At 36.6% G+C, this 27,559-nt stretch overlaps 1 protein-coding gene and 2 long non-coding RNA genes across 9 annotated transcripts; 2 read left to right on the top strand and 1 right to left on the bottom strand.

The window, feature by feature from the left end:
- Window positions 1-236: 236 nt before the first annotated feature.
- mapk10 (mitogen-activated protein kinase 10) lies at window positions 237-27,146 on the bottom strand. 7 transcript variants are annotated; one of them, XM_088435964.1, is made up of 14 exons: window positions 26,890-27,146; window positions 18,358-18,429; window positions 16,531-16,700; window positions 14,713-14,842; window positions 14,350-14,408; window positions 13,434-13,572; window positions 12,537-12,702; window positions 11,214-11,285; window positions 8,798-8,980; window positions 7,701-7,825; window positions 6,310-6,336; window positions 5,691-5,754; window positions 5,041-5,118; window positions 237-4,366 (listed from the first exon to the last, which is right to left on the bottom strand). In XM_088435964.1, exons 1-14 carry the CDS (start codon window positions 26,890-26,892, stop codon window positions 4,224-4,226), a joined length of 1,431 nt encoding a protein of 476 aa, XP_088292090.1. In that variant the 5' UTR covers window positions 26,893-27,146; the 3' UTR covers window positions 237-4,223. The 7 variants fall into 7 exon arrangements, with proteins under 7 accessions (XP_088292090.1, XP_088292092.1, XP_088292093.1 ...); XM_088435966.1 differs by having other exon boundaries at window positions 18,341-18,429; XM_088435967.1 differs by having other exon boundaries at window positions 18,325-18,429.
- LOC148411621 (uncharacterized) lies at window positions 4,055-8,681 on the top strand. The gene is made up of 3 exons (XR_015868063.1): window positions 4,055-4,483; window positions 8,092-8,218; window positions 8,367-8,681. It is a non-coding gene; the product is annotated as an uncharacterized LOC148411621 (long non-coding RNA).
- On the top strand, window positions 19,362-22,075 carry LOC148411622 (uncharacterized). Its single transcript, XR_015868062.1, has 3 exons — window positions 19,362-19,732; window positions 19,941-20,057; window positions 21,448-22,075. It is a non-coding gene; the product is annotated as an uncharacterized LOC148411622 (long non-coding RNA).
- Window positions 27,147-27,559: the final 413 nt, after the last annotated feature.

Below are 27,559 nucleotides of genomic sequence, written 5' to 3' on the forward strand. Positions count from 1 at the left end.
TGATCACAATACAGCATTATGTTAAAAATAATTATCTCTAAAATTAAAATTTGCCATGAAATGAAAATGAAAACAAGCATTTCAATTTTGAAATGTGTTGGGGGGTACATGTTTTACGTAAATTTAAAAATTGAATTTTTTTTTTTTTAGTCTTCAGAAGTTGAAGATGTACTGAAGCTTTTTTTTTTTTGTAAAGGTGATGCAAAACTCAACAAAGACCACACATTTGTCCAAGATCAAAGCGTTTGTTTATTTTCAATCACATACATTACATACTATTTTGTTTTTACATACACAGTTCCTTTAAAATGTGTTTGGAGTAACAGCACTCGTTTTTATCTCTCTTTTATCTTTTGCAACAGTTCCACGCTTTTATTTGCCTGAAGCTTTTGAAATCAGCAGGAAATATTTTTTCCCCCATTTACTGTCAACTCAACACAATGCTTGATGAAACATACAAAGTAAAAGAAAGAACATGGGAGAACATCACCTGATTCAGATGAGCTATACATCATGTCGTCAACTCAGACTTTTCATTAAGATGCTCCCATCCCCGTCCCTGCATTTGCTTTTATTGCATTCTTGGATTGTTGTTATTTACAATATGACAACAGAAGCGTGTGACCAGAAAATATTTTCAAGTGGCTTATAAATAAATGGAACGATCCCTTGTGAGAAAATGGAGGATTTGTCGCAGCTTTAAATCAGAGATAAGGGGAAACGTGTTGTCCTCAGATGGTTTTGCTTGTTGTTATATATGCCCGCCCCTGATCCATTGGCTTTTTTTTCAACATTTCATGATGACAAAACTTTTTATCCACACATGCACACATCACATCTTGTCATTCCCCACAGAAAGAAAAATCAACAAGATTTATAGAAAGTTGCGTGTTCAGTTCTGATTCTGTTGAAATGCTGGTTTATTGTAATCATACACATGTACACTCATACACAGACACACATCCTAATATATAGTAATGACATGATTTGCTTCTATTTTTACATTCAGCGCTGACGTTGCCAGCAAGGACCAAAAATTTCTCATCTCATATGGGGGTTTTGTCATTGAAAAATGAAATATAAATTCAATGAAGTAAATAATTTACTTTTAAAATGACTGTACTTTGTTCAACAAGGTATTAATCGTACATTCAGGATGCTTTTAATTCATTCCCTTTTTAATTTTGGATGAATTTATATTGTTATTACTTGTCATTCTGGTTTTCTTTCCATGTATTTATGATTTATTTTGCCACACTTTATAGCACAATGACATATCATGTCAATTGCCAAATTACAGTAGATGAGGGAAAGGGGACGGGATTCATCACACTTGGAATATATCTCTGTTTTTTCGTGCGCTTCAACCAATCAGGTAGCACATTACTGGCACCTTTTTTTTGTTTAAACTATTCAAGTACTTCATATTTATTTCCTTTTTTTGGGAGGGGGGGCACTGCATAACCTGTATTTAAAAAAAAAAAGAAATCCGTAATGTACAGCAAAAAAAAAAAAAAAAGTTCTCTCAGGGAGAGAGAGAGAGAAAGAAAACATCTTAATTGTGAAAAGTTGCACCCTGTTTAAAGAGATAAATTGACCCGACCGACCAGACCCGGAACGCAACACCGAGTTGTACTGTAGCTTATTCTGGAGACAGCATCCTCTACAGGCTTACTAAAGTACTGCAGGTTGTACAGCAAGATGGACGTTGTTTTAAAGGGGAAACTGTTAAATGAATGATCATTTCTTACTTATATCTTGATTTAAACAGTGATTTTTTAAGGAAATATAAAAAAATAAAATGCATTAGTTTCTGAGCCATGCTATGAGTAAGGAAGAAAAAAATGTGTTAATAGCCGTTAACCCAAACTTTATTCATCAAGTGTCTACTAATGACTGCTATTTTTAAGGCAAAAATAAGTGATGTCATGTGTTGCCGTGCAATTTTGAACACAACGTATAACCGTTTGTCACCACCAAAAGGCACTCGCCATTGCCAGCTCAAAGAAGTGTTCTCGCTCAAGGATACAATGCTGTGCAATATTCTTGGGCCACAATTACATTTGTTGTTTTACCAATATTTAATTGTTACTTAGTACAGATCAGACCTCGTTAATGGAGTACGATACTAGACGGAATCATTTTGTATATGTGTGACTATTTGTCGCCATTTTTCGTGACGCCATGTTTATCTGATGACATCAAGCAGATCTGTTTGTGCTCCTGAGCAGAAAACCACACTCTGGCAAGATAAAAATCGATTTTCCCCATCTATTTTTAAGGTATAATATATACACAGTAGAATTCCCTGTGTCGCCTCCTTGTCAAATATTTGATTTTCAGGAAATATTTTCTGTATCACTGTCACAGAAACTCAAATTTGCCTACCCAAAACATGTTGAAAGCTAGCTGGCTTTTTTTTCTTTTTTATTGACATACTGTGCCTATTTTTTATGTGGTTGGGAACACGCAGGTGAAGTTTCACCGAGTTTATACGATGCCTCACAAAAATGATCCTTTTTTACCTGCTTTTTAGCCTTTAAAATATCATATATATATATATATATATATATATATATATATATATATATATATATATATATATATATATTTCATTTTATATATAAAAATTCCAGCAGTTTCTCAATTCAGTATCAATTAAAGGAGGGACAAAATATGTAAATTCCCATTATATCACCCTGTTGCTCTTCACAGTACATTTGAGAATGGCAAAACTATGTAAATATATGGATGTACTGTATCACACCATTTTCTCCCACAGCATCAGTTAGAATTGGGACGAAATTGAGTGATATTGCAATAGATCAGATGGAATTTTTTCACAATTCAATATTGATTGCTCTTTGTTTTCATGATTGCGATTATGTTGTGTTAAGAAACACAATGTAGTTGAGTCGAGATAACATGTATCTATATCCTCAACAAAACTCTATTTTTTTTCTGTTTTACATAGCATGAGCGCTTGGATGAGTCATTAACTATAGTTAATCTTTCATTATGCCAAGAATTTTTGCCCAGTAAACGACATGAAACTTGAGAATCAAAGCAATGCTGTGGCAGTTATAATTGCACACCTTTTGCTTCCAGTAAATGTCATGCAATGTAGTGAATGGCTGTTTAGCTGGGAATGGATTGGCATCATCTTGCAGGCTCAGATAAAAGGAACATCACAGCAAAAACACTTTGGAACAGCAAGGTAAGCCCTAATTGACCTGACCTCCAATGACACGGTGGATTTGAGACAAACTGTCAACTTACGCACATAATGTTTTTTGTTTGTTTTTTTTGTTTTGTTTTGTTTGTTTTTTTTGCAAATGTGAATTGATATCATGCACAAGTGCAGCAACTGGCAGGAACAATTCAGGTGGAAAGTGCATCAATAATCCGATATACTGAATTAAATAAAAAGTATCTACTCAAAAAAAGTGGATTAATTACATGTTTTCATTTTTTTTCACTTTTTTATTACTATGAAAAAAACTTTGTCAACCTGTACTTTTTTATTGAATGGAATTTTAAAATTCATATTTATAAATTCATTTTAAATTAAAAGACAACATGTTAATTAAATTGATGCCAATTGTGTAGCATTGATTGACATAAAAATATAGTTTTTAATGTAATCAAATAAAGTAAAGTAAAATCAAAATCATCTAAGAAGCTTCCATCATACTGGCCATTAGTCCCACTCCATGTGCCCTTCGGCTGTACACAATTACAATATTTACATGACACGGTGTGTTAATAAACACGCGCACACACTTTTTAAGGGTTGTTTTGGATGAACTACAGCAGAGAGGTCACATGAAGAGTCCAAAGCCAGGAGCGTACAAATGCTTTTTGGGGCCATTTGAGGGTGGGTCAGGGGGGGCAGCAGCCAGCCAGAGTGTGATGCTTTTACGCGTAAAGGAGATGCAAGTCAAAGCTGCTTTTGTAAGCAATATATGTGGGCTAATAGAAGCAAAGCAACTAGAGGATCATCCACATAAGAGTATAACTTTAAATACCACCGTTGTTTTTTTGTTTTTTGTTTTTTAGTTAAGCATGACAACACGCAGGCTTGGTTGTCTTCTATTGAATGTTTCCGATTTGATCGATTTTCCGTTTGTTTCCCGATAGCGCCCCCTACCCCTCGCCTTTCTTCTTCTTCTTCTTCTTCCTCAGCGGCGGAAGAAGGCGGGGTTGCGCAGGCAGGCGGCTAGTCACCTGCAGCACCCCAGCGGCCCCGCCGAGGTCTCCAGGCTGCTGTCGGTGTCTGAGGCCAGGGTCTGGTCGGTGGACATGGACGAGATGTCGTTGATGGACGAGGACGGAGGGAGGCTCTCGCTGCTGTTCACGGCTGCACCTGCGCTGAGGGAAGCAACGGCGGCGCCGCGGTTATAACGTACCAGAGCGCCCTCGCTGGCGCTGGAGCCGATTGTGCCATACAGATAAGGGGGAAAAGCACGGGATCCAATACAAGGTGATTGGACAAACACATCACAGGGTGGTTATTGGTACTTGGGTTTATTGGGTTACATTGAGAAACCAAATAATAGCAAAATCACCGGAAGAATTGACATACTGTAAACCTGTTTATACAGTTGCGTTTTTGTCTTTTTAAGTAAAATATGCTGGTGTACAAAACCCTACTTGAAGGTCACATTTGTTTGGCTCTTGTAAGGCAGAGTACATTATAATAAATATATATATATATATATATATATATATATATATATATATATATATATATATATATATATAAATTAAGAAACGTTTTGGCATCTACTTAAGAGGACTGGACTCAATGTTTCCCAAGAACCCAATTCACTATACACACCGCAGGACTGCATATATTTACGACTATACATAAACAAAGTTTCGTCATTCGTTACTGCTGAGCAGTTCAATTAGCATAAAAAACAAAGAGTAAAGACTAGACGGACAGACAAGACGATGGGGTGTGTGATATTAGAGGGGCCAGTAAGGTTGTATATAAAATTGACTTACAGAGCGATTAGTCTTATGCACTGAGAGTACCTGAAGGTGAAGGCTGTCCCTTCACTACGCCATTCTTCGTTCTCTCCTCAAAATTCATCACTTCTTTGTAGATTAACTCTGTCAAACACAAGAAGCATTTAAAAAACTACAACAGAGAAAATCCATGTAGTTGCTATGACTCAAACAATTTAGATAAACAAAATATTCAAATAAATTTTCAAGCAAGCATGAGCAAAATGAGAGTGTGCAAAATCGAAATACTAAGTTAGATACATAATTTTCTGAGAATGATTAAATAAAAACGATAAAATTAATAATAATAAAATAATATATTAAAAACAGAGGACTTAGAAATGAGCCTTGTAGGATGTCATTATTAATTATTTATCGGTTGTGTGTAACAGTTGGGTTTTTGTGAAGAAAGAAAACCACAAAGAATGCATATAAAAATGCATATAAAAAATGTGTATTAATGTAATAAAATGTATTTTTAAATTACATCTACAAAACGTGCATGTTACTAAACTACAAAATATTAGTTTTTGGGAATTTTTTTCATGGATAAAATCAATACAGATTATATACAGTAAGATATTAATAAAAATATAAAATAACAATAATAACATCAGCAATAATATATTAATTAAGAACAGATGAGCTCCAATTGGATGTGGTTGAATATGTCTCACCTTTCCACTCATCAATGGAGTGTTCTCTCTCATCAAGCTGCTTGTCATAGATTTGAGGTGGAGGCTGTAAAGTTAGAAAGAAAGTAAGGCATCTTGGGTGTGTCATTAGCAGCTTGTCAACAATGATAACGTCTTCTCTACTAGAGACTTAAAGCTTAATTTCTAGTAGGAGTTGAGATTGTTTGCAAAAACATAACAAGAAATGTAATGGGAAAAACTGTTTAAAATGTCGTTTTTAATTTTAGGGCCAAAATATGTTTTTTTTCCCAGCTTTTTCTTGAGTTTGTTTTTGCAAATGAGCTCTAATATTCACAATTCAATATCCGCATACATTACTTGTATAAACAAGGGCAACAAAACACTCCATTAGACCTTTATAAACGTGTAAAAAATGCACACAAAAACATGCTGGCATAAGACGTTATAACAAACCATATTGATATACACAAGTAACGAGACAAATATATTTTAGATGGACAGTTCTCTGCTTTTCGTCTCACTAATAGGAGTTAGCACCCCCCACAAAATCGTCACGTCCGAGGGTCACTTTTGACATCCAATCGGCATATTTTGTCATGAAGGGAGGGAGAGTTTTGCAGAAGCGGTGGTGGTGATTTACCATGGATATTTGGATGAGATCCCTGGCCTTCATCAGCATGAGGTGACATTAGAGAAGGGGGGAAAACAGCAGAACAGGTGTTGAATAAGGCCACGCATATTGATATATAACTATATAGATACATTCAGTTTACATCAGAGGCAAATGCACATAGTTCAGGTCATGTATTTACAAGGAAAAAATAAATCCCAATTTGTGACTTTAGGGTTTTTTTTTCCCGATCTCGCTGTCACCTCACACGAATGAGGCACTGATGATGAGGAACATCACAAACAGCACATTCTTTCCCAATCAGAAATCATTTTTAACCCTCCTGTTATGTTGTGGGTCAGAATGACTCATTGTATAATTTATTGGTTAATGAATAAGAGGCAGATGTTTTTGGCTCGCAACCCTCGTGACGACAAGCGCTTAAGATGATAGGTGGATGGTTTGGTATTTATTTTCCTATTTCTGACACTTTTTATGAATACCGGGCCAAATTGACCCGGAAACGCGAGTGCATTCCTGAAAAAAAAATTATTACAAGTGGGTTTCATCATTACATCTCTGTGTGTAAATGGGAACTGCCTTGAAAAATTACAAAGCTCTTGACTTTTAAATGTAAATCCCTCCACATTATGTAGTGGGTCAAATTGACATGTTTTTTTTTTTTGGGAGTAAATTTAGTAACTCAATAAACTCTATGATTATACGTGAAGTAATGAGTAATTAACTTAATATTTAGATTGTTTATTCCCTAGTCAGAGACTTAATATGAAAGTTCAAATCATCCCAGGAAATAAACTGCTATAACTGACGAACTAACATAAAAGGAGGGTTAAAGTGGTTGCAAATCCAAAGTGTATTCAAGGGATCCTACGGTATACGTCAAAATTTCGAGAGTGGTTGTCAAAGTATTTTCCACTGCTCAACAAGTCATGAATCTTGAATGATTTTTGTCAAATGTTTCTGCCTTCTACATCGCAGCAAGACGCTTTTGATTACAATTGCTTGATGTTACTTTGTTGGTTCAAAGGTATACTAAACATATTTAGCCATTTTCAACAGTTAAAAAGTTACTATTTTATCTACAGTTCATTTGATACCTAAATTATTTTTATGTGCAATAAATATCTTTAAATACATTTTTGCCAGTTGCCTTCGACTAAAAATGACATCACATGTCCTCAGGGCTCTGATGACCAATCCCAGCTCAGCTTGTAAATGTTACATGACCAAATGCAGAAAACAACTGGGTATTTACCTGACCCTTCAGCATATGTGATGTGATTTTCAGTCAAAATCTAGTGCAAAATTATACACTAGCGCTTGAGTAAAAAATATACCTTCAAAAAATCTGTAAATCTTTTCGAATGAGCGATGAAAATGTCAACTGAAGGCTTACTCACCGCCTCCACCTCCGCTGGATCGTACCACACATTGATGTAAGGGTGCTGCAAGGCTTCGTCCACCGATATCCGCTTGGCAGGGTCAATAATCAGCATCTTGGACAGCAAGTCTCTGGCTTGACTTGCTGTAGTTTGTAGGAAAAGACAATGAAAATGAAAGTAGGGCGTACTGATGAATTTATATTTTATTGTGTTTTAGATTCCTTAAACTTTAAGGGTCTACTTGCTCAAAATGATGAAAACTCACCCATCTATCTAGCATACATAGTTCAAATTTGGATGTAATTAAACCAGATCTCTAGTGAATTAACCCTGATGGACACCTCGACATGGCGGAAATAACTTTAAAATGTCCACTTAAGGAAAAATTCATCTAGACTTTTTGTTACAGTGAGCAGAGCATCGCATCATTTGTCACCGCCTCTGATCTTCTCTATAAATAACTACACATCCAAGAGGACAAACTGCAAGTGTTGGCGCGTCCTCCCACTGCTGCCTCTGCATGGAACGAACTGACGGTAAATCTGTAAAATGATGCCTCTTGTTGCTCTCTATTTCATTGCTCCATCTTGCCATCCTGTTTCCGTCAAAGGGAAACATTCCCCTTTTCCCTCTTTCGTGTGACATTCGCTTCCTGTCTGTGACAGTCTGATCTCGCCCTTCTAGATTGATGAATATTTTAGAAGGCAGCAGCTTCAATGTCACAGCAGACGAACCAGCCAAGAAATAACATCAGTGGAACTCCTTGAAGGTGGAACAATTGTGAATTCAAGTTCAAGGGGACTGTTCTGCTCAGATTTTTTTTCTGATCTCACCACAAGAGGTGAAATATGACTTAATGTGTTGTATGAAAGGGTATGGCTACTCCAAATCATGTGTTTTCAAAATACAAGATATCACTCAATATTTCTAGTGATAAAAATCCTATAATTGACAAGCCATCACTTTGGTGGCAGTGAACGTTTCAATAAGCTGTTGTACAATTCTTCAAAAAGTGCCCAAATATTTGCTTCAAATTGTATTGCCACTCTCCATACATCTGTTTTATATTTTATACATGTTTACTGGTGAAAAATAGATCTTTGTTGTCACCTCACCTTTCAGTTTGTTGTGCTCTGAGTCAGCGGGGAAGAGACAGTCTGGGAAAAGTTTGGGGAAGGTGAGGCCGGCATATTTGGGCCGGTTCTCCACATAGTTCCTCACGGTGGGCTGCAGCTTCTTCATAAACTCTGGAGATGGTGTACCGAGCTGCTCTATCACCTTGTTCCACTGGTCAATGTCTGGTATGAAGTTAAGGCAAATACAAGTGTACACACCCCAGCAATACACAACAATGTCACTGCGAAGTTAAAAATAATTGCATTATTTTATAAATTATTGTCATAGTCTCCTCGTATCATTTGAATTTTTGCTCCCAATTACTTTCAGTTGAGAAAAAAAAAAAAACACAAACGCATGCACACACGCAGACACACGCACACACACCTCTTCTGAAGTTTTCACAATGCCAGATGTTGCATCAGGGATCCGGTAATAACATAATTTTGCTCTCATTGTCTCTACACTAAGTGGTTGGATCAACGATCAGAGCGGACGGGCAGTGTCGACACCAGAAGGATACGGTCCGTCCCGGGGAAGAGCACTGTGCCTCTAATCACCTCCCCAAAGATGCAGCCCACTGACCACATGTCCACTGGGTTCACGCAAAAACACACACAAACTCAGATTACTGTCAAATAATCTCTTGAAGAGCTAGCATGACTGCCTCAGTTCTGATGTTTGAGATTCAACTCTCTGCTGGAGCCTATCCATGTGAAGTTCAGCTGGAATTGCTTCTGTAGATCAAACGCTGAATGCTTTGCGGGTACACTGAAGACAAATCTATTTTTTAAAATTTCTTGACTTTCTTTACCTTACAGGGAAGTTGCACATACTATATATTCTATATTCTAAAAAAACAAAAACAAAGAAAAAACAGTTGTTAAAAATAACACAATTTTTGGTCATAAAGGGACAAAGCCAATATTTGGGTCAGTATAACCTATCCTATGGTTTATTTGTAAGTATTAATCCCAAAAATGTCTAATTTTGGGAAACAAAACTAAAAAATTGGGTTCTTTTGTTAAAAAACAAAACCAAAAAACACCCCAATAATTCAGTCAAATTGACCAGAATATGAGGTAGGTCCTTTTTGACCCATAATTAGGTTATTTTTAACCCAAACGTTTTTAGAGTGTATAATTTTCAGTCAAAACATTTCGTCTAAAAGTCATAATTGAAGCAAATGTTTGCTTGAAAAGCAAGTCTACAGTGTAGAGTTCACATCTTGTCTACTTAGGCTTGTGCATTATAATAAATTAAGCGACTGTTTGTAAATGCACCAATGTACATCCAGATTAACAGAAAGTTATTGACTACACTCTACAAACTGTTAAATAAAAAAAATGACCCAAAAATGATTTAAAAGGGACTGACCCAATTTTTTGGTAATTCATTTTTTTGCAAAACATTGGTTCTAATGAGTAACCCAAAAAGCACGCAAATATTTTGGGTTTGTATAAATACGTATATGTCACATGAATAACACACAATAAAGTGTAGTGTTGTGGCTTATTTTGTACAAAACCTCTAAAATTGGGGGGTTTGTAAAAAAAAAAAAAAAAAAAAAAAAAATCTTGTGAGTAAACCTTTGACACACTTATTCAACTGATTACATTTTTAGTAAAGTTAAAGGTTTAGTAGTATCAGTACATGTTATTAGTATCAGTGATGACAAGAGTTGAATACTCATAGTTTTTTTGTCTGATACTGGAAAACTGTGTTAATGTTTGACATTAAAATCTTTGAAGTTGTTAAAAAGTTCCATCAATTAATTTTGTAGTATTTATTGATTATTGATTAATCGCGTGGACATGAACCTTAGGCAAAATGGATATGACTACTTTGAACACCAAGTCCATCAAAAATGTACAAATCCCCAGTTTTCTTGAACACCTCTTACCACATTGTTATTTATTCAAGTGTTATGATTCACAAGCTTCAACTGCACGCTCACACAATCTTCAACAGTCTTTCGCCATCTTGAAGATGCAATTAAACTTCACCACAGGAGGGACTCACACCAGGTAAACACTCACAACAACACCCACGTGTTGAAATATTAAGACAACACAAAACAAAATTATCTGCGACTAAGTGATTATTCTTGTCTATGCTGCAGAGCTCATCAGGGAGAAAACAAAGCACCACTTGAATGCCACTGGGGTAGATTTCTACCAAAGAAACATAAAGAGAACATAAGGTAAGCGTCTGAAAATGTGTGTGCATGCTTCTAAAACAAAATTAGTTTGACGTGATTTAGATAAATATACAAACGTAAATTAACAAATACAGTCTTGGAGAAACATTTAGTATGCAATGTATACTGTATCTGTCGTTTTTTTTTTTTTTTTTTAAATAAAATTTGCGTCTGACCTTACAGAATTACTGTATTCACACTTTGAACAAGGATACAGTCCCGCCCGGGGAATAGGATTTTGTGGCGCACCATTTCTCCCATAATGCACCCCACCGACCAAATGTCCACTGCATCAATGAGGCGATGGGAAAAGAGAAGGGGAAAAGCAAATGGTTAGTGTTAAACCCTGAAGACAGAAAGTAGTTATTAGAAAGCAGCAGCTAATCAGAGTGCTAGGTCTCATACTGCAGTGCTAGTGCGTGTGAAAAAGAGAGAGAGAAATCGTGGTGGAGCTTTAGTAGGATTAAAACGTCAAAAAATATGCATTCAGGCAACCTGCACGACTCTGTCAATATGGCAGTCATAGCCTTGTTTACCCAACAAGTTAATCTCCAGTAAGACTTCATATTGACTACAAGGACAATTATAAATGTTGTGCTCCAGCCACAAGGGCTTTGTTTTTTCTCCCGCTGTTTTCATGAATATATTAAAGCCGTCTCAAAAACATACCTGCTGCGTTAAACGAAACCATTCACCACTGAAATCACCTCTGTAATACGATTCGTAATGAGATGTATAACCGGTCTAAACTCGGTATTTTGATCAATATTTTAAGAGATTAATAAAATAGCAAAATTGACTCGTTTTTATCTGTCTCATTCAGCGGCCATTTTGCCACTTACTATCGATTGAAAATGACATCACAGTTGCTCGGGGCTCAGTTAACAAACTACGGATCAGCTTGTGAAGTCACATGAACAAAGAAAATTGAGGAGCCATGATCACTCGTTACTTGTGCAAATCTGATAGTCTTTTCAACCAAAATCAAGAGGCAAAAAAGGTGACATGGGTAAGAATGGGTAGATTTTGCTGTTTTATTCATTTTATTACTAAATGTGTCGATGTTCCACCCAGTCTGCCTTGGTACTTAAATATTTCCTGCATTTTACGTTTGCCTCTTTAGCTAACCAAAACAGTAGCATCCACCAAAGTATGTAGTCTCTCAGATATAGTCTGAGTCTTACCACATATGAGAAGCAAGCTCCCTGCACGTTAAAGAGATGATTCATTATGTTCCATGAATATATATATATATATATATATATATATATATATATATATATATATATATATATATATATATATATATATATATATATATATATATATATATATATATATATATATATATATACTGTATATATATATACAGTATATATAAAATAAATGACAACTTGCAAAGCTATGCTCCATAAGTTATTCGTTCTGTTTAGTCTGCCTTTTTCCATTTTGCTATGTTTCTCCAAAATTGATCTTTGAGACAAATTTGAATCTTCCAATGATATTGTTTCTTAAAGAAAAATGTGTTGAGTCCTTACCGTTCTCTTTGTAACCCATGCCCAAGATAACTTCAGGCGCTCTGTAGTATCTCGTCACTACGTAAGGGGTCATCATGAAGCTTGTGCCGGCAGTTCGAGCCAGTCCGAAATCTAGGATCTTGAGAGTGCAGTCTGACTTCACCACTATATTGCTTGGTTTCAGGTCCTGGATGACAAAATAAAAAAAATAAAAATAAATAAATAAATAAAATAAAACAATCACTATGGAAGGGGACGGGACATAAATCCCACGAGATAAGATGTCTCATGAAATCGAGCAAAACAATATGAAATAATTCCCATTTTTATTGGGCAGAATGCAAGAAAATTAATAGTTTTGTCACAGGCTCATTTTCAGCTACAGCTGCAGATGATTGAGTTTAACAAAATGCACACAGCTCATGTTGGCTGCGGTGGTTGGCATATGTTTTTTTTCACTGTTTACAAGACTGTCTTTGTCAGTGTTTTACCATTGATTTATTTAACTGGAAAACCAAAATATTGCCATACAGGTCACTTAAAAGTAAGAAGAGCATTCTGTACTTCCTTTGTGGGCCTGCTTCATTTGTATTCTTACTGTATTGTGGTATTCATTCATTCAAATAAATCTTTTTTTTTTGTTTGTTTGCTGCAAAAAACATGAAGACAAAAGACCAAAAAACACATTTATTTATTGTCTGTTCTCTTCGTGTCATATTATATCCATTTGGTTACGCTCCTTCCAGTGTTGTAGTTTTAGGTTAGAGTCTTTATCCAATCAGAATTCAGCTAACTTGTATCGGCAGGTTGTATGAAATCTGCCCAAGGCCTTCAGAATCAACAGTTGTGGGTGTCTGTGCACTGTGAGTGAACCAAAGTTGAATTGGGTTAATACAGTATATAAACAAATTAGCCTACCCTGTGAATAATGCCTGCTGAATGAAGATGCTTGATGCCGCACAACATCTGGTAGAGTAGGTAGGACATTCTCTCATGGTCCAGCTCCATCTGGATCACTTGGCACAGGTTGGCGTCCATCAGCTCCATCACTAAGTACCTGAACAAAGTTCAGATTTAGAACTGATTAACTGGTCGATACATTGGGCCGATGGTCCTCAACCCTTTTTTTTGGTTATGTAGTTAAGTACCCCCAAACCACCACAAAGCATTATTGGGTAAATTACCAACATAGCTCTAGAAGAAAGTGTGCTCTGCCATCTTTTCAAGAATGATTCAATTTTGCAACGAGTGGTATTTCTAGGTGTATTTTCTTCAGCAACTCCAGATGATAGAGCATCACTGGCATCGTTATACTATCACTCACAAAGATTTGCATCCACACAAGGCTTAACGAAATGAAGGTGTACGACATTTTGTGCTCATTAATTGATTTGCTGTTAATTTGAAAGTAAAAATAATACATGTAGAAACCGTTTAAAATTGCACAAACTACTTGAAGTGCCTTCAGCTATCCCCAGGTCTACTTGTACACCCATCAAGAACCACTTCATTAGGCTATAGTCATACTTATATTTATAAGTATATAATTATAGCTAGGGACGAAATACAAGCACATCTCAGCAGTGTCATCCATCTCTCAGTGTGCTAAAATGATACATGCATCTGCCTCCAATATCATTCCATTACTTTACACCCACTTTAACTGATGACACTGTGGGGGTTGTCTTCTCACCATGTCAAGTGCAACGCAATAATGAGAACTCGGCGCATTGACGCCATCAGCCGTGTAAAGGAAAGAGGTGTTGTGATCCTTCTGTGAAATTTGGCGATGACTTTTCATGAATGTGTTAACGAAGGTGCACGTTGTACTTACACATCTTGGAATTCCTCTAATGATTTTTGTGGCGTGAAGACATTTAATAAACTGATAATCTGAAAGAGAATAGAGGCGGCGTGTGAGTACCTACAAATAGATTCATTATTAATCATATACAGTACAGTATGCAGGCGGTTCCTGCTTTATAACATACAAGATGCCAGCGGCGCTTATAAATTGTGGAAAAAAAAATATCTGCCCAATATATATCCTTTAATATCATATTATATTGCAACCTCTGGAAAAAAATGGACCTCTGCAAAGGCACAAATATCTTAACTTGTGTCCATTTTGGTTGATAGAAAAGTATTAAAGAAATCTATACAGCAAAAAGATATAAAATGTCAAGACGTCACTCACATTTTTGTGGTTGACACATTTCATAAGCACCAACTCGCGGTATGCTCTCTTGGCGTGTGTTTGGTTCTGGAAGGGTCTGCTCAGCTTCTTGATAGCCACGTTTCTGTCAAGGACAGCATCATAACCCGCACTGTTGGGAAAAAAAAGCAAAACAATCTGTTTTAGCCATTAGTGTGACATTGCATGTTAATATCAAATAGATGCCTGTTTTCAAATGAGGGGGTCCCTCATTATTGATCATGAGTAAATTCACGAGTGCACTTGAGGACGATTGTTGAGGGATTAGCTGCATGTATATTTTTATTTCTTTCCGCCCCTGTAGAGACTCCAGACCCGGGGATGATTTGTGACCATGGTAACAGTGGCGCCTACATGTAAAACACACACACACATTGATCCAAAAGGGATTTGAGTGAGGCAGCCATCACTTGGTAAGGCTGGGAGGAAGATGATGTCATGTGGAGCTCAAGTGCTTTAAGCCTTCATCCTTCTTCATTCTCATCGAGTCGGAAGGACAGAGACATGCACTTACATTGCTTCTTATGGGTCCATCCACAATAATTCCATTCGTAAAAATGCATGTAATTAGAGCAGAGCTGTGATTTGCGAAATATAAAACAAATATTAAATAGCATAAAAGCCAGATTGAAAAAGAAAATGTCATATAGGAGAATGTAGCTGGAAGAATGTAACAAAATGTAAAAAAAAAAATATATATATATATATATATATATATATATATATATATATATATATATATATATATATATATATATATATATATATATATGAGCATAAAGTTGCTATTGTTATGAGAATAAAGTCCAAACACTCCCAGAAGAAAGTAGCAATGCAATAATATAAGATGAAGAGGATCACAACATGAAGGTAGTTACATGAGGAAAAATGGGAGGGATAAAAGAAAAAAAAAAACATTTCATAACCTCCACTATAGCCCAAGCTAAACCTGGCTCCTCCCACCATACAAAGCTTGCCAATAAGGTTAGGATCTATAACATCAATTTACGTAACAGTGCAGTACTACTTTCCTAATTCACCAGGGTTTTCCTGACATCAAACAAAAGGGAACCGCTAATATGCAGGGGATTACTAACATGACAAAACTCAATCGTGTTAATGAGACTGAGATTACGTCCATAAAATATCCCATTTGATCGCAATCAGCAGCCAGATATCAGAGCAGTTTTCAGCAAGGGTGAGCGATTTAGTCGGCTCGGACACGATAAATCTGTTACCATACACACCACATGACTTGATGACAGCTGCTGACCTGACTCCCTGACACACGTGGCACTCAACCTTCTTAAAATGGGCACAAGCCCATCCCTCTATTATTGCTTAGCGAGCAGCTCTCACGATCCTGTGTGGTCATTTGACCATGCAGGTTTCGTGCTTTCCTTAAGGCCCAGCAGTTGTGCTTTGAATTACAACAAGCAAGCTTGCTCCGCTGGCTCTCCGTTCGATCCCTCTTGGGTCGCGCATTATTCTAAACACAGCAAGGATCTAGTGTCATGAATTTAAATTCTCCCACGCCTCAACAGTTTATCCAAACTTAAGTACTGTGCTAGAAGCCACTGTAGTGTCTACAGAATGTAAGCCATTACATTACGAAAAATTGGACAATTTCACAAAAATAAACTTTTCCCTTCATGTATCCCTTAGATTCCTATGATATTAATATGTATTGTATTATTCAGAAAAGAACAATTAATCGCTAAACGAGAACTCTGTAAACAAAATCCCACTGTAATAAAAGTGAACGTGAATATCATAAAAAGCACAAAGAGAAGTACCTACCAGACGATCCCTTGAGCTCCAGAGCCGATGGGCTTTAAATTTTGGTAGCGTTTTAAAACGGTGAAGGTGGAGTCTCCCACTTCCACGCTGTAGAACTGGTTGTCTACTTTGCTTTTGCTCATGTTGTAATGCTTGGCGATATATGACACATCCACTTGTTTTCCAAAACCCTGCACCAAGTAAGCAACACAGACAACAAAACAGCATTTTGTGTTAGTTACTGTATGTTGCAAAGTAATACAAAAAAGATAAATGTTAACAATAATGATGAATTTACTCTGTGATTATTGATTCGCACACAGTTGTCATTTAATTTTAAGTCTGGAAGACTGTTCTTCTTCTCACATTTTTCATGTCAAATGAAAAGACTGTACCCTACTGTATTTCCATGTGTACTTCTGTTTCATCTAAAGTCCAATACTAAAAATGTCTCTAAATTTTGTGAAAAATTACAAAAATCACACCTTTTTTCCACTGTCAAAAGTTGCGTGAAAATCACACATATCACTTATTGTGCCTGTTGAATGGCAAGCACTTATCGCCTGTTATTGTTATATTATTATAACCTACAAATATGACCTCTTATTTAATTTGTAGGGTTTTTTTCAGATGCTGAAAATAAATCTAAACTGAAAGATACATATGTTCATGTTGCCAGATGGAGAGGTTTTTTTTTTTTTCAAAATTTGGGACTAATCTCTTTTAAAATTTGAAAACAACAAAATAATTCCATTTGGTTTCCGTTGGCTACATGAAAAGGAAAGCTAACACAAACATTTTCTGTACCATAATATGGTCTATGCATCCCCACTTAACATAAGATAGCATTTTGGTTAATATTGCGTTTGTGGAAAATGAATTAAACTGTGACAAAATGCATAGCTGCACTTTTCTGTTGCCAAGTATTACAAAGTACTAGAACAAGTATAATACACTTCAAGCATCATAGACTGAAAAATTACATAATGGATTTATACATTTCCACAAGTGACGAGCCAACCAAACCCATGATGTAATTATTTCAATATACTGTACTGGAGGGTGCCCTGTATTATACCAATGGTGGCAATCAAACAGGAAGCTTGAGGCTGTCATCACATCATTTCAGCATGTGTGGTCACGATATTGCATGCCAACGGGCGCATAGCAATCACAAGCATATCTGGCATACTTCAAATATACTGTATTTACCAGATTTTTTTGGATGCAGAAGTCAAAAAATGCGAAAAAGTATACGAAAATCCTCCCTTCCCTTTTCAGATGACCCAAAAAATGCCATGTTTGTTCAACCATTATGCATCATCAACAAGTGCCAACCATTTTCAACACTTTAGATCTGTGATCACTTGTAAAAAAAATAAAAATAAAATACTACTCATGCTGATGGACTGACTAATGATATACATTTTTGACAAAAGTGAAATTTACCAAATTTTGACTCACAATGTATCATCATGATATACAAGTCATACCTGAATGAGCAAGACTGGACAAACCACAAAAATGTGTTCAAAAAACCTGGTATTATGACTGACACGGTAGACATTATTACCACAGCATGTAATGCCGGCACATTATTTTAAATCTTTTAAAAAATAAAAAGTCCTCTTGTAATGCCTTTTACGACAACATAATCAAATAGCGTACAAAAGTAAACTTGCAAAGCCCTTTTTCTAATTTCACGCCCCACAAAAATGGTGTTCACGACTGCATTTGGTGTTATAACAACACTATTTTATATTTGTCACATTAGTTAGCAGAAAATGGGATAACGGAGCAGAATGAGTACTGTACCTTTTTTGTTTTTTACCTGTAAGGGACACACACCTGACAAAAGGCTATCTTCACATCCAGGATTGGTTGGCTGCAGTTGTATAAGAAATGTCTACTCATAAATACCTGCAAGACAAAACAAAGAGACGAAGACCATTACCGCAGTCATGTTCTACTGTCCAAAACAATAAAGAAGCCCCTATCGTGTCCCCTAAGTGTCACCGATTCTTTTGATCTAGGTTTGTTCAGGGCCGGTGGCGTTGGCCCCAAATGCAGCTCGGTGAGATCAAAAGAGCTGCTACCCTCATGGACACCCACCAACCTCTCGCCTCTCAGTGGGATAGGGGGCTTAATCGATAAAATTGAATTTCACTTTCAATGACATAGGGAACATTTAGATTACATAATCCTACATTGTTGTGCTCAGATCTGTGTTGTCCCACTACAAACTATGGCTCGGGGGCCATTTGCAGAACGTCATCCACGTTTTTGCAGCCCATGGCACAAACATTTAAAACGTTTTGACCTTGCCTGCAATGCTATTTAAAAAAGTAATGGAAGTTTGATGGTTGATAGCTTTAGAAGTGTGAAATTTAGCAAAAGCCTTAATGTAGCATTTTTTCTTGTCAATAACACTTTATGTAAATAACAAAAATGTGACCCTTACGGCTTTCTATTTTTCTGTACGTCTGGACAGCCCTGGTTTAACCTGACCTTATTGTCTTCTGATAGATTTTGTTTGCTATTGGACAAAGTAACCGCTGAGACACTTCTTTCTTTCATGAAGTGACCCTGCAAAATTGCCGCAACAGCGCTATGATGATATCGCTGCCTTGGACTTTGACAAACAGTGCAGCCTTGTCCCAAATACAGATTACCTATCAAGGTGTAAAATTTCCAGGTTGAAGTTGTACAACATTCGGTGTGGGCGCAGATGGAATTGAAAAAAGCTGGACAAACGCCGGCTTTTACGTCACTGATTAATCCGCGTCTGCACTACGTTAATCTTGAGCCATCTGTGTGTATATTTGAGTTATTAAATCTCTCCTAAGGTTCACTGCTTGCCTTCTAGCAAACCGATGAGCACTGCATGCTCGGAAACTCAACTCTCTGTCCAGATTGGGTCTCAAGTGCTGCTCCGGTTTTATCAAAGACGACACTCGGTGTTGTACCATCAAGCGGCAATACATCACTCTGAGTGCAGTATGACTCGCTGCCAGCGGCTTGAGAGCTTTAATAAGCAAAAAAAAAGCAGCTTGGCTTTCTTTTTTTCTACTTCAACTGAGGTGGGGTACAGACTAGGCCCAGATATTGAGTTGAAAATCAAAACAAGGCTGTGGTTTATAAATCAGAAGAAATCATCAAAAATAAGAAGCAGCTACGACGCCGTGTACTGAGCAAATCAATTGAAGGGTGGATCCATTGATCAGTAAGTGACATTTAATGCTGTGTGTCTGTGAAGTTTGTTGCCTGCTTTTGCATCATCTGCTTCTGTTGGATATTCTGCGGCAGTATATAGTGTTATTTAGATAGATAAAAAAAAAACAAAAAACTACAGGGGATACTCTGTTTAACCCTTTTGCTGGATTTTGTCCAATTCTTTTATCTTTGCATCAAAGGCATTTCATTTTAAACAGGAAGCATTGAAAGAAGACAATGGGGAGCTGAAATTTCACCCAGATGATGACAACGTGTCAAAGCTCAATATGGCATGACCACAGTTATAACCAGAGGTGCACATAAGTGATACGCAGGTATGCATACCCTTACTGCGCACATTTGTGTAGCTACTTTCATCCATGACAAACGACGTTATTGCGAACAAACAAGCTGCTCATGAAAGATGTAATTTGCCGTCACATATCTGTTTAGAATCTTACACACAGTTTATAGCGTGTGCTCAAGATAAAACTTAAACAAAATGTGGTATACAGAACATTAGCAATATAATTTTCTTCTAATTCCAAATCTTAACAATGATTTTTGCTATATAACCAAAATGAATAATACGGTAAGAACAGGTTGCAAAAATACACAAAAATCTCAATCGTGGCACGAAAAAAGCTTTGAATAAATACTTTCCAGCATTTTTTCCCCCATGGTTTAACAGATGCTCATCGAAAGACTGCACAACTGGCTTGAAGAAAAAGTCAAGTGTGTATTTGTCACCGTTGTTACATTGCTACCAGCCTTCCAAAACAAGATTTCAGATAGATCCTTCAGTTATTTTAAATGAAAAAAAAACTTTATAATGCCAAATTTGCACGGTTTTAATCTTTTGACATGTTTTTGGGTAATGCAAATCGATTAAGTATTTAACAGTAAATTTATTTTGACGCTACCAGTGGTGCGTCATCTTTTGGCTACGAGAATGATGTGGAAGAAAATATAATTACTCGCAAGGGTTTAGACAGCATTGGGAAATACATTTTAAAGGTATAAAAGTCGCACCGTCATTCGCAATCGTTTGTACAGGAATATGCCACATTTATTGTTTTTCAATGGGTAGTTTTTTTGTTTGTTTTTTTTGATCAAGAGGTGTTTTCCACACAAATTTTTGCTATACCATAGAGTGTATTCACAACTACAAAGCACACCAGACTATAAAACAACCAGACTATAAAACATCGTCTCAATGAATGTCTTTTTTTGGAAATTTCTATTAGAGGCTGACATTTTTCGAAAGGGCCACGAGATTCCCATGATGAGGCATTCCTGCAGAATGGGAGTCAACTTCACCTTGGATTAATTGACACAGTACAGGATAAGAAATTGACAGTGGCGGGATTATACAAAAAACAACTGGGACAGTTTTTTTTTGTTTTTTTTTTAAAATAAGTTCAGTCATATTTGCAAGTACATTTGAACGTTGATGCAAATACTTTTAAACATACTTGTAGGCACAATTATAAAAACGACAACTTATCTGCAATTACGTTGACTATTTTTTCCCCTGTCTTGTGGTATACTGTGTATACTGTGAATACACTGTGTATACTGTACTCTGCTTATGTCCAATTATTTCTGGTGTTTTACTGTGAGAAATTTGATTTGACACAATTTAATTTACTGGCACTGTTTATCTTAAATGATAATTTTCAGGGCAATCGACTTAATAATTCAATTTTCTCCAACACTACCAAGGTGCTGAGTGTCTTCCAAACAGGCTGGCATCAATAATGACTGCACCATGCGTCTCCTAAAGAGGACGTCGATAAAAGAGTCGGCTAATGGAGACACGCTCGGCTTTGGATGTTTCTGACTCAGCACAGTGCATTGGAGTGGCATATATAATGACAGCTCGTTTGCGGCTACTGTTGATTTTGGAGTGATTAGCACACAAATGTGTTAAAATGTAGGTGTTATTGTTCTCCCCGTCACATCCTTTGAGTTGTCACAAATGTCTCCCTTTATCCTCAACCGCTCCTTTTGTCCCTCCCCTCGCTCCCAGGCTCCCGGCCTGGATGCAAACGCCTACATAACATTACCCCCCCAACCTACCCTTCAAAGCTCCATTGTGAGTGCTGGCTTCGCCAGCCTCTCCCGCAGTAAGGACAGTAAGGGGAGGGGGAGGCACCCACAGAATGGAAGTCTGGGAAACAAAACGGCCCTGACTCATATGCATCGGCGTCTCGACCGACAGCATGTTGATTGGTGATGAAAGATATTTTTTCTCATCCTGTCTGGCTGATGTATTTTTTTGTTTGTTTGTTTTTCTGCATTTGTCCAAAGCGTGCTGACTGTAGTTTGGGGAATAAATATGTCAATGTGATTTGTGCTGTCCTGCGAGTGGATATGAATTATTGCGTGCTTTCTATAGTAGCATGTTAGAGAGCAGAATTTGCTGTGTCTTGTCAACTCACAATTTTTTGCATAAATTTTGCTGCATATATGTACTGTATATCTATATACAGTATATCTACAGGACATACTGCATATATGTGTATATATGTATATACTGTAGATATACATATATAAATAGTTACACTGCGCGCACACACACACATAGATAGATAGATAGATAGATAGATAGATAGATAGATAGATAGATAGATAGATAGATAGATAGATAGATAGATAAAACATGAATAACAGTTACCAACTGTTAAATACTGGACACGGATATAACGTCTACTAATACTGTAATTAACTCATTCATTGCCATTGACAACTATTGATGCCAAAGATCCATTTCTACTGGTCTCCGCTGAGAGTTAACGAATGCAAACCTCAATTTTAACTGCCCAGAATAACAAATGGAACATCCCATCAGCTTGTCATCTGTCAACCAGGAAATAGCTTGAAAATCCACCAATAACCCAACAAATTACATTTTCCCCCTTCCCTTATCGAAAGATAAAGCCAATTCAGCTATCTGTTTTTGACAATTTAAACTGACACTGTGTAAGATTTAGATCATTTTTCATTAAAACTGAAGACATTAAATTATTATACATTTTAAAAACTTGCAAATAAATGTGTTCTTAACAACCATCAGTGTGTTTTAAATATAATGGTAGGTCTTGTTTTCATTATATCATATTACATGGAGGGTGTCACTCGTTCAGAGGTCGCCGTGTCTGTAATAGCTACAGACAGCAGGACGTGCTGCATTTACCATAATGCCTCTAAAGCTCCCACAGGCGCAAGAGAAAAATTACACATACTGCCTTTAACTCTCAATGTCTGCTAACTATTGAAAATACCAAATGACCTTAACGGAAGCACAACAAATAGGAAAGAAAAATGTTGACTTGTACCTGCAATTAATCTGCTGTCTTTAAAAACGCTAAACTCTAAACCGTACAGATCCATAGTAGCTTTAAATCTTGCACTTACATCTGCAATGCACTGTGAAATAAATCTGTGAGTTCACAAGATTCAATCCACTTATATAACCATGCACCCGTGTAGCCATGTTTATCTGATTGTTTGGAGTAATACCACAGTAAGACTTAAATGCTGCTGTACTGTAGACGGGGCCCTCTTCGAGGTTAATAAATTTTAATGGAGATTATAATGAAGCCGCCTCATATAGGAATACCGAATCGATTTAATGTAAAACTCATTTAGGATTTACTTTGTATATGGAAAACTCAGAGGTTTAGGGTCTAATCTTCAAATAGCGAAAAATGTCTCCTCCATCCTGGAAGTCGATTTAAGAGGGGTACATATGACTTTCACAATGCTGATGCAAAAAAGAGTGTGAACTTCTATATAAAATCTCACGTAGATATGCATCATCATTTGACCCTTTTGTGACCTCAATGAGTGTATTTGGGAGGACTTTAAAAGCCGAAATGATTTAAATACGATTTTTGGAAGGTCTTAACGATCAATTGATGTTTCTTTCATTAAGAACATGCATTAATGTCCTTCTTTGCTTTGAAATGTTTACATTTTTGAGGACCCTATATCAAAGTGGACAGAAATGCACAGCAATGTGTTTAGATCTAATTAGCATGGCAGTGCAGAGAAATTACAGCAAATCCGCCACAGTACTTGCATACTTATGTAAGTTGGATGTGAAATGAAATGGGTCCTAAACTTTTTTTAATTATGATTATAAACAAAGGCTTAACAGTCTTATTTGGCTTGTTGAAACCTGACTGTGTTCAATAGAAAAGCCAAGCATAAAAGCAAAACAAGGGACAATCTTGTTTTGTGCCTTTGCTATGTTGTGCTTCGTCTGTGAATCTTTCCACATGATGACACAAACTAATAAGTGCACATTTTAGTCTTTCTCCTTCACCATATTGCATATAATATTTTCGATGGCCATCATCACATCTTTCCCACAATGATAGGGGCATTCACTAGTGCCATTACCAACAAAGCAGGGACAAAGCCAGAGAAAAAGCAAAGTAGGAGTTAATCCTGTCATGTTTTAAAACCCATGCTTTTTTTCTAGATTATGATATTCAGCTTCTAAATTTTTACCTTCTTACTGTTTTTTAAAGTTGCACTATTGTGGTTGAATTGACATAACAGTAACTGTATTACTTTTCCCAGTGTCAAATTTCCAATGACAAGTGTGCGCACCAATCAATAGGATTATGTGTTAACATTCATGAAATAAAATGTTTATTTCATGTTTCTTTATGTTTATTTTACTTACACACAGGCAGACAATAAGACCTATTTCCCTATGATAAATCATTGTTGTATAAACGCTTACATAGAATGGTCTTAAACCTGGTTTAATGGTGATGCGTGTTCCCTGCAGCACTTTCACATGAAGCATGAAAGCACACTCCTGAATTATTCAACAACACAAGGTCAAAGCCACTGAATCCGATCCAGTGCTCTTTTTTATTTCTTTATCTGTGATTTTCAACATAGAAGATTTGTTTTGACTCCTCAAAAACATCTGCCTGACTCACAAAAACACAATGATAATAATCCTTAACCTGCTTCCCACAATGATAATGCTTGTGGAAGCATCCATACAGTATTGTAATGTACTTGTGTAAACACTAGGAAAGGTAAGCGTATAGAAGTGGTGGTATTCAAGATATAACATTATATTTTTCGACAATCAACACTATTTGATTTTTCTGAATTGTTACTATACAATACGATAAAATTGTGTAATACATACGTTACAATATATTTTCAATATCACTGGTGTCATAGCGAAAATTGATATGTATTGGTAACAACTGTCATATGTGTAACTGGTTCAGTATAGAATGTAGTCATAAACAACAAGCATATAAAATACGCAATTTAACAACATATTACGTCCAGTAGCACCGTGAAATACAAGTTTAATTTGTTCCTGTGTGCTTCTTATGCACTCATCTTGTCCACAGATTTAACATTCATTCTTTGACATGTCTCTCCTCTTCAGATCTTCAGTTTGTCACTGATATTAATGATTTTACGCAATGGACAAATAATATACGATGGTGAGTACATTTATATTGTCTGTCTGCATGTTTGACCGCACAGTTTGTGTTAAGTTCATTGATTAAAGGGATACGAATCTTATTTAGCTTTTTTCAGCAGTAAAAATTAATTCTTAATATTTATTTAATTTGGTAAATAATTGTTTTTGCACATACAAACAGTTACTTTAAAACACATTTTTACTGATTGCAATCAATCGTATTTGACATCACTTGTACTCAGAGCTTAGGTAATCACAACTGACCTGTTTTCTGGTTTTGGTCAGGTTCCATTTTCAAGCTGAGCTGTGATTAATCGTTACCTTAGCCATTAGCACATGTAATTGTCATTTTCAGTTTTCTACCAGTAGAATTTTTTATTTTTTAAGTATTATACTGTGCATGAAAAATAAATTAGTGTTGGCAAAATATTAACTTTTTAATGTTAAAATGTCTAAAAAAGTTGAGGCTACTTTTAAAGGTGCAAAGCACTGCAACATAGAAGCTATTTGGAATTAGCATTAAGCTAGCAGACCAAAAGGCTAAGTTATGTGTTTGTGGTTGTGTTTTACATTGACATTGCATGACAGGGGAATCCTGGGCTAATACTGTGGATTTTTTAGGCTTGTAGTATTGTAATAGGCAATGATAAAGTATGTCATGATAATAATATTTTGTCAGGGCCCTTGTTGACAATGCCCGGGTAGGAAATTCGGAGATTCATAAAAAGAGGGTCAAAATTTTCATGAAGTGTGTATACTTATCCAATAATCAATACTTGACCCTGGCATGTCGATGCATTATTGTAGAAAATTATAGAAGGCAATCCAATATTTTTTTTCTCCCACACAATACATGTTGGAGAATACTGAGATACTGATCATATTGGAATGTCAAAATTGTCACTAAGTATTATTCAGCTGATACAATCGATTTTTGATGTTTGTAAATCAGTAGGTGGGAAATCATGAGACTCACATAAAATTTGAAGGTCAAATGGGACAATCAGTAATATGTATTACTTGCGTATATACCATTAGGATTCCAAAGTGCATTGTATATGCCTTTCCTATTATCCTTTGGATTAAAAAAAAAAAAAAAAAAAACAGATCACAACAGATATCAACAATACACCCTACAAACACATTATTGCCCACATGAAGTGCGCATTCTTCTATTGGGATCTGGGACACCCCCCTCCTGCTCTGCTGAAGTCCACAATATTCAGCATAATGCACAAGGTATGCAGCTGACTTGTGTGTGAGCGAGAGAGAGAGACAGTGAGGGGGTGGGTGCAGTGGGGGGACAAACTCTGCATGCAGGCCTACACAGAATGGAGCTCCTGTTTTGAAGAGCATCATCCATCCATCTATCTAGCCGCCATTTGCATGGCTGCATCAAAAATGCAAGACAATTAGCCCGAGAGGAGAAAAAATGGACTTCCATATTGATTTTGTTGGTGACGTGATGGGATTAAATAGCTTGATGCCGTACGGCAACGTTTTTCCGACAGCCTTGTTTTGCAAGGTAGATGGGCAACGTTTAAGCAGTTCAATGCCCTTTGTTTTCATGTTTTTAAAAATTTAATTGCCTGATTTTTCTAGGGGTTGATAGAATTGATTTCATTATTTTCCCTGTATGACCCTCACTTGCGACTAATAAGGGGTTGATGTATGCACGCAAAGGTCCTACTTACCATTCCGTGCCAGTTGATGGTGAACCCAGTCCAGTTCAAAACATCCCGATGGGAAGCGTTGCGGTCATCATGGCTGCAGGATCCCCAAACTGGGATATGGAAACTAGTTCTGAATATATAAATAGATCTGTATGAAAAAAAAATACACAATGATCTACAAAAGAAGTAAAACTCAAGAAGCAAAGATTATCTGATGCTGATTCACGCTTCCCCAGCTCACTGACACCTTGCAACCATTGTGCTGCAAGATGCTGGCTGTACCATTGTGCACCGGGAGGGTAGGAAAGGAAGAAGAGAGGGAGGGCGAGAGGGAGAGGGGAGTGGTTGCCATGGCAACCAGAGAGGAGCACACGTGACGTCAAAGCTGAGCAGAGCAGCAGAGGAAGGGAGGGGTGTACACAGCTATTATGCGACTGCTCAATCCCTATGAGCTAGCTAGCTACATAATCTATCCATCTATCTATCTATTCATCTGTCTATTCATCTATCTATCTATCTATCTATCTATCTATCTATCTATCTATCTATCTATCTATCTATCTATCTATCTATCCATCCATCCATCCATCCATCCATCCATCCATCCATCCAAAAAGCATGTTTGTATCATCCATCCATCCTTCATATCAATTGCTTGGCCATCTAATTTTTTTGTGTGGGGGTGGACAGT

The sequence above is a fragment of the Hippichthys cyanospilos genome, chromosome 15 (assembly GCF_059441005.1).
Source record: "Hippichthys cyanospilos isolate Australia breed blue-spotted pipefish chromosome 15, RoL_Hcya_1.0, whole genome shotgun sequence".
Taxonomy (NCBI): Eukaryota; Metazoa; Chordata; class Actinopteri; order Syngnathiformes; family Syngnathidae; genus Hippichthys; species Hippichthys cyanospilos.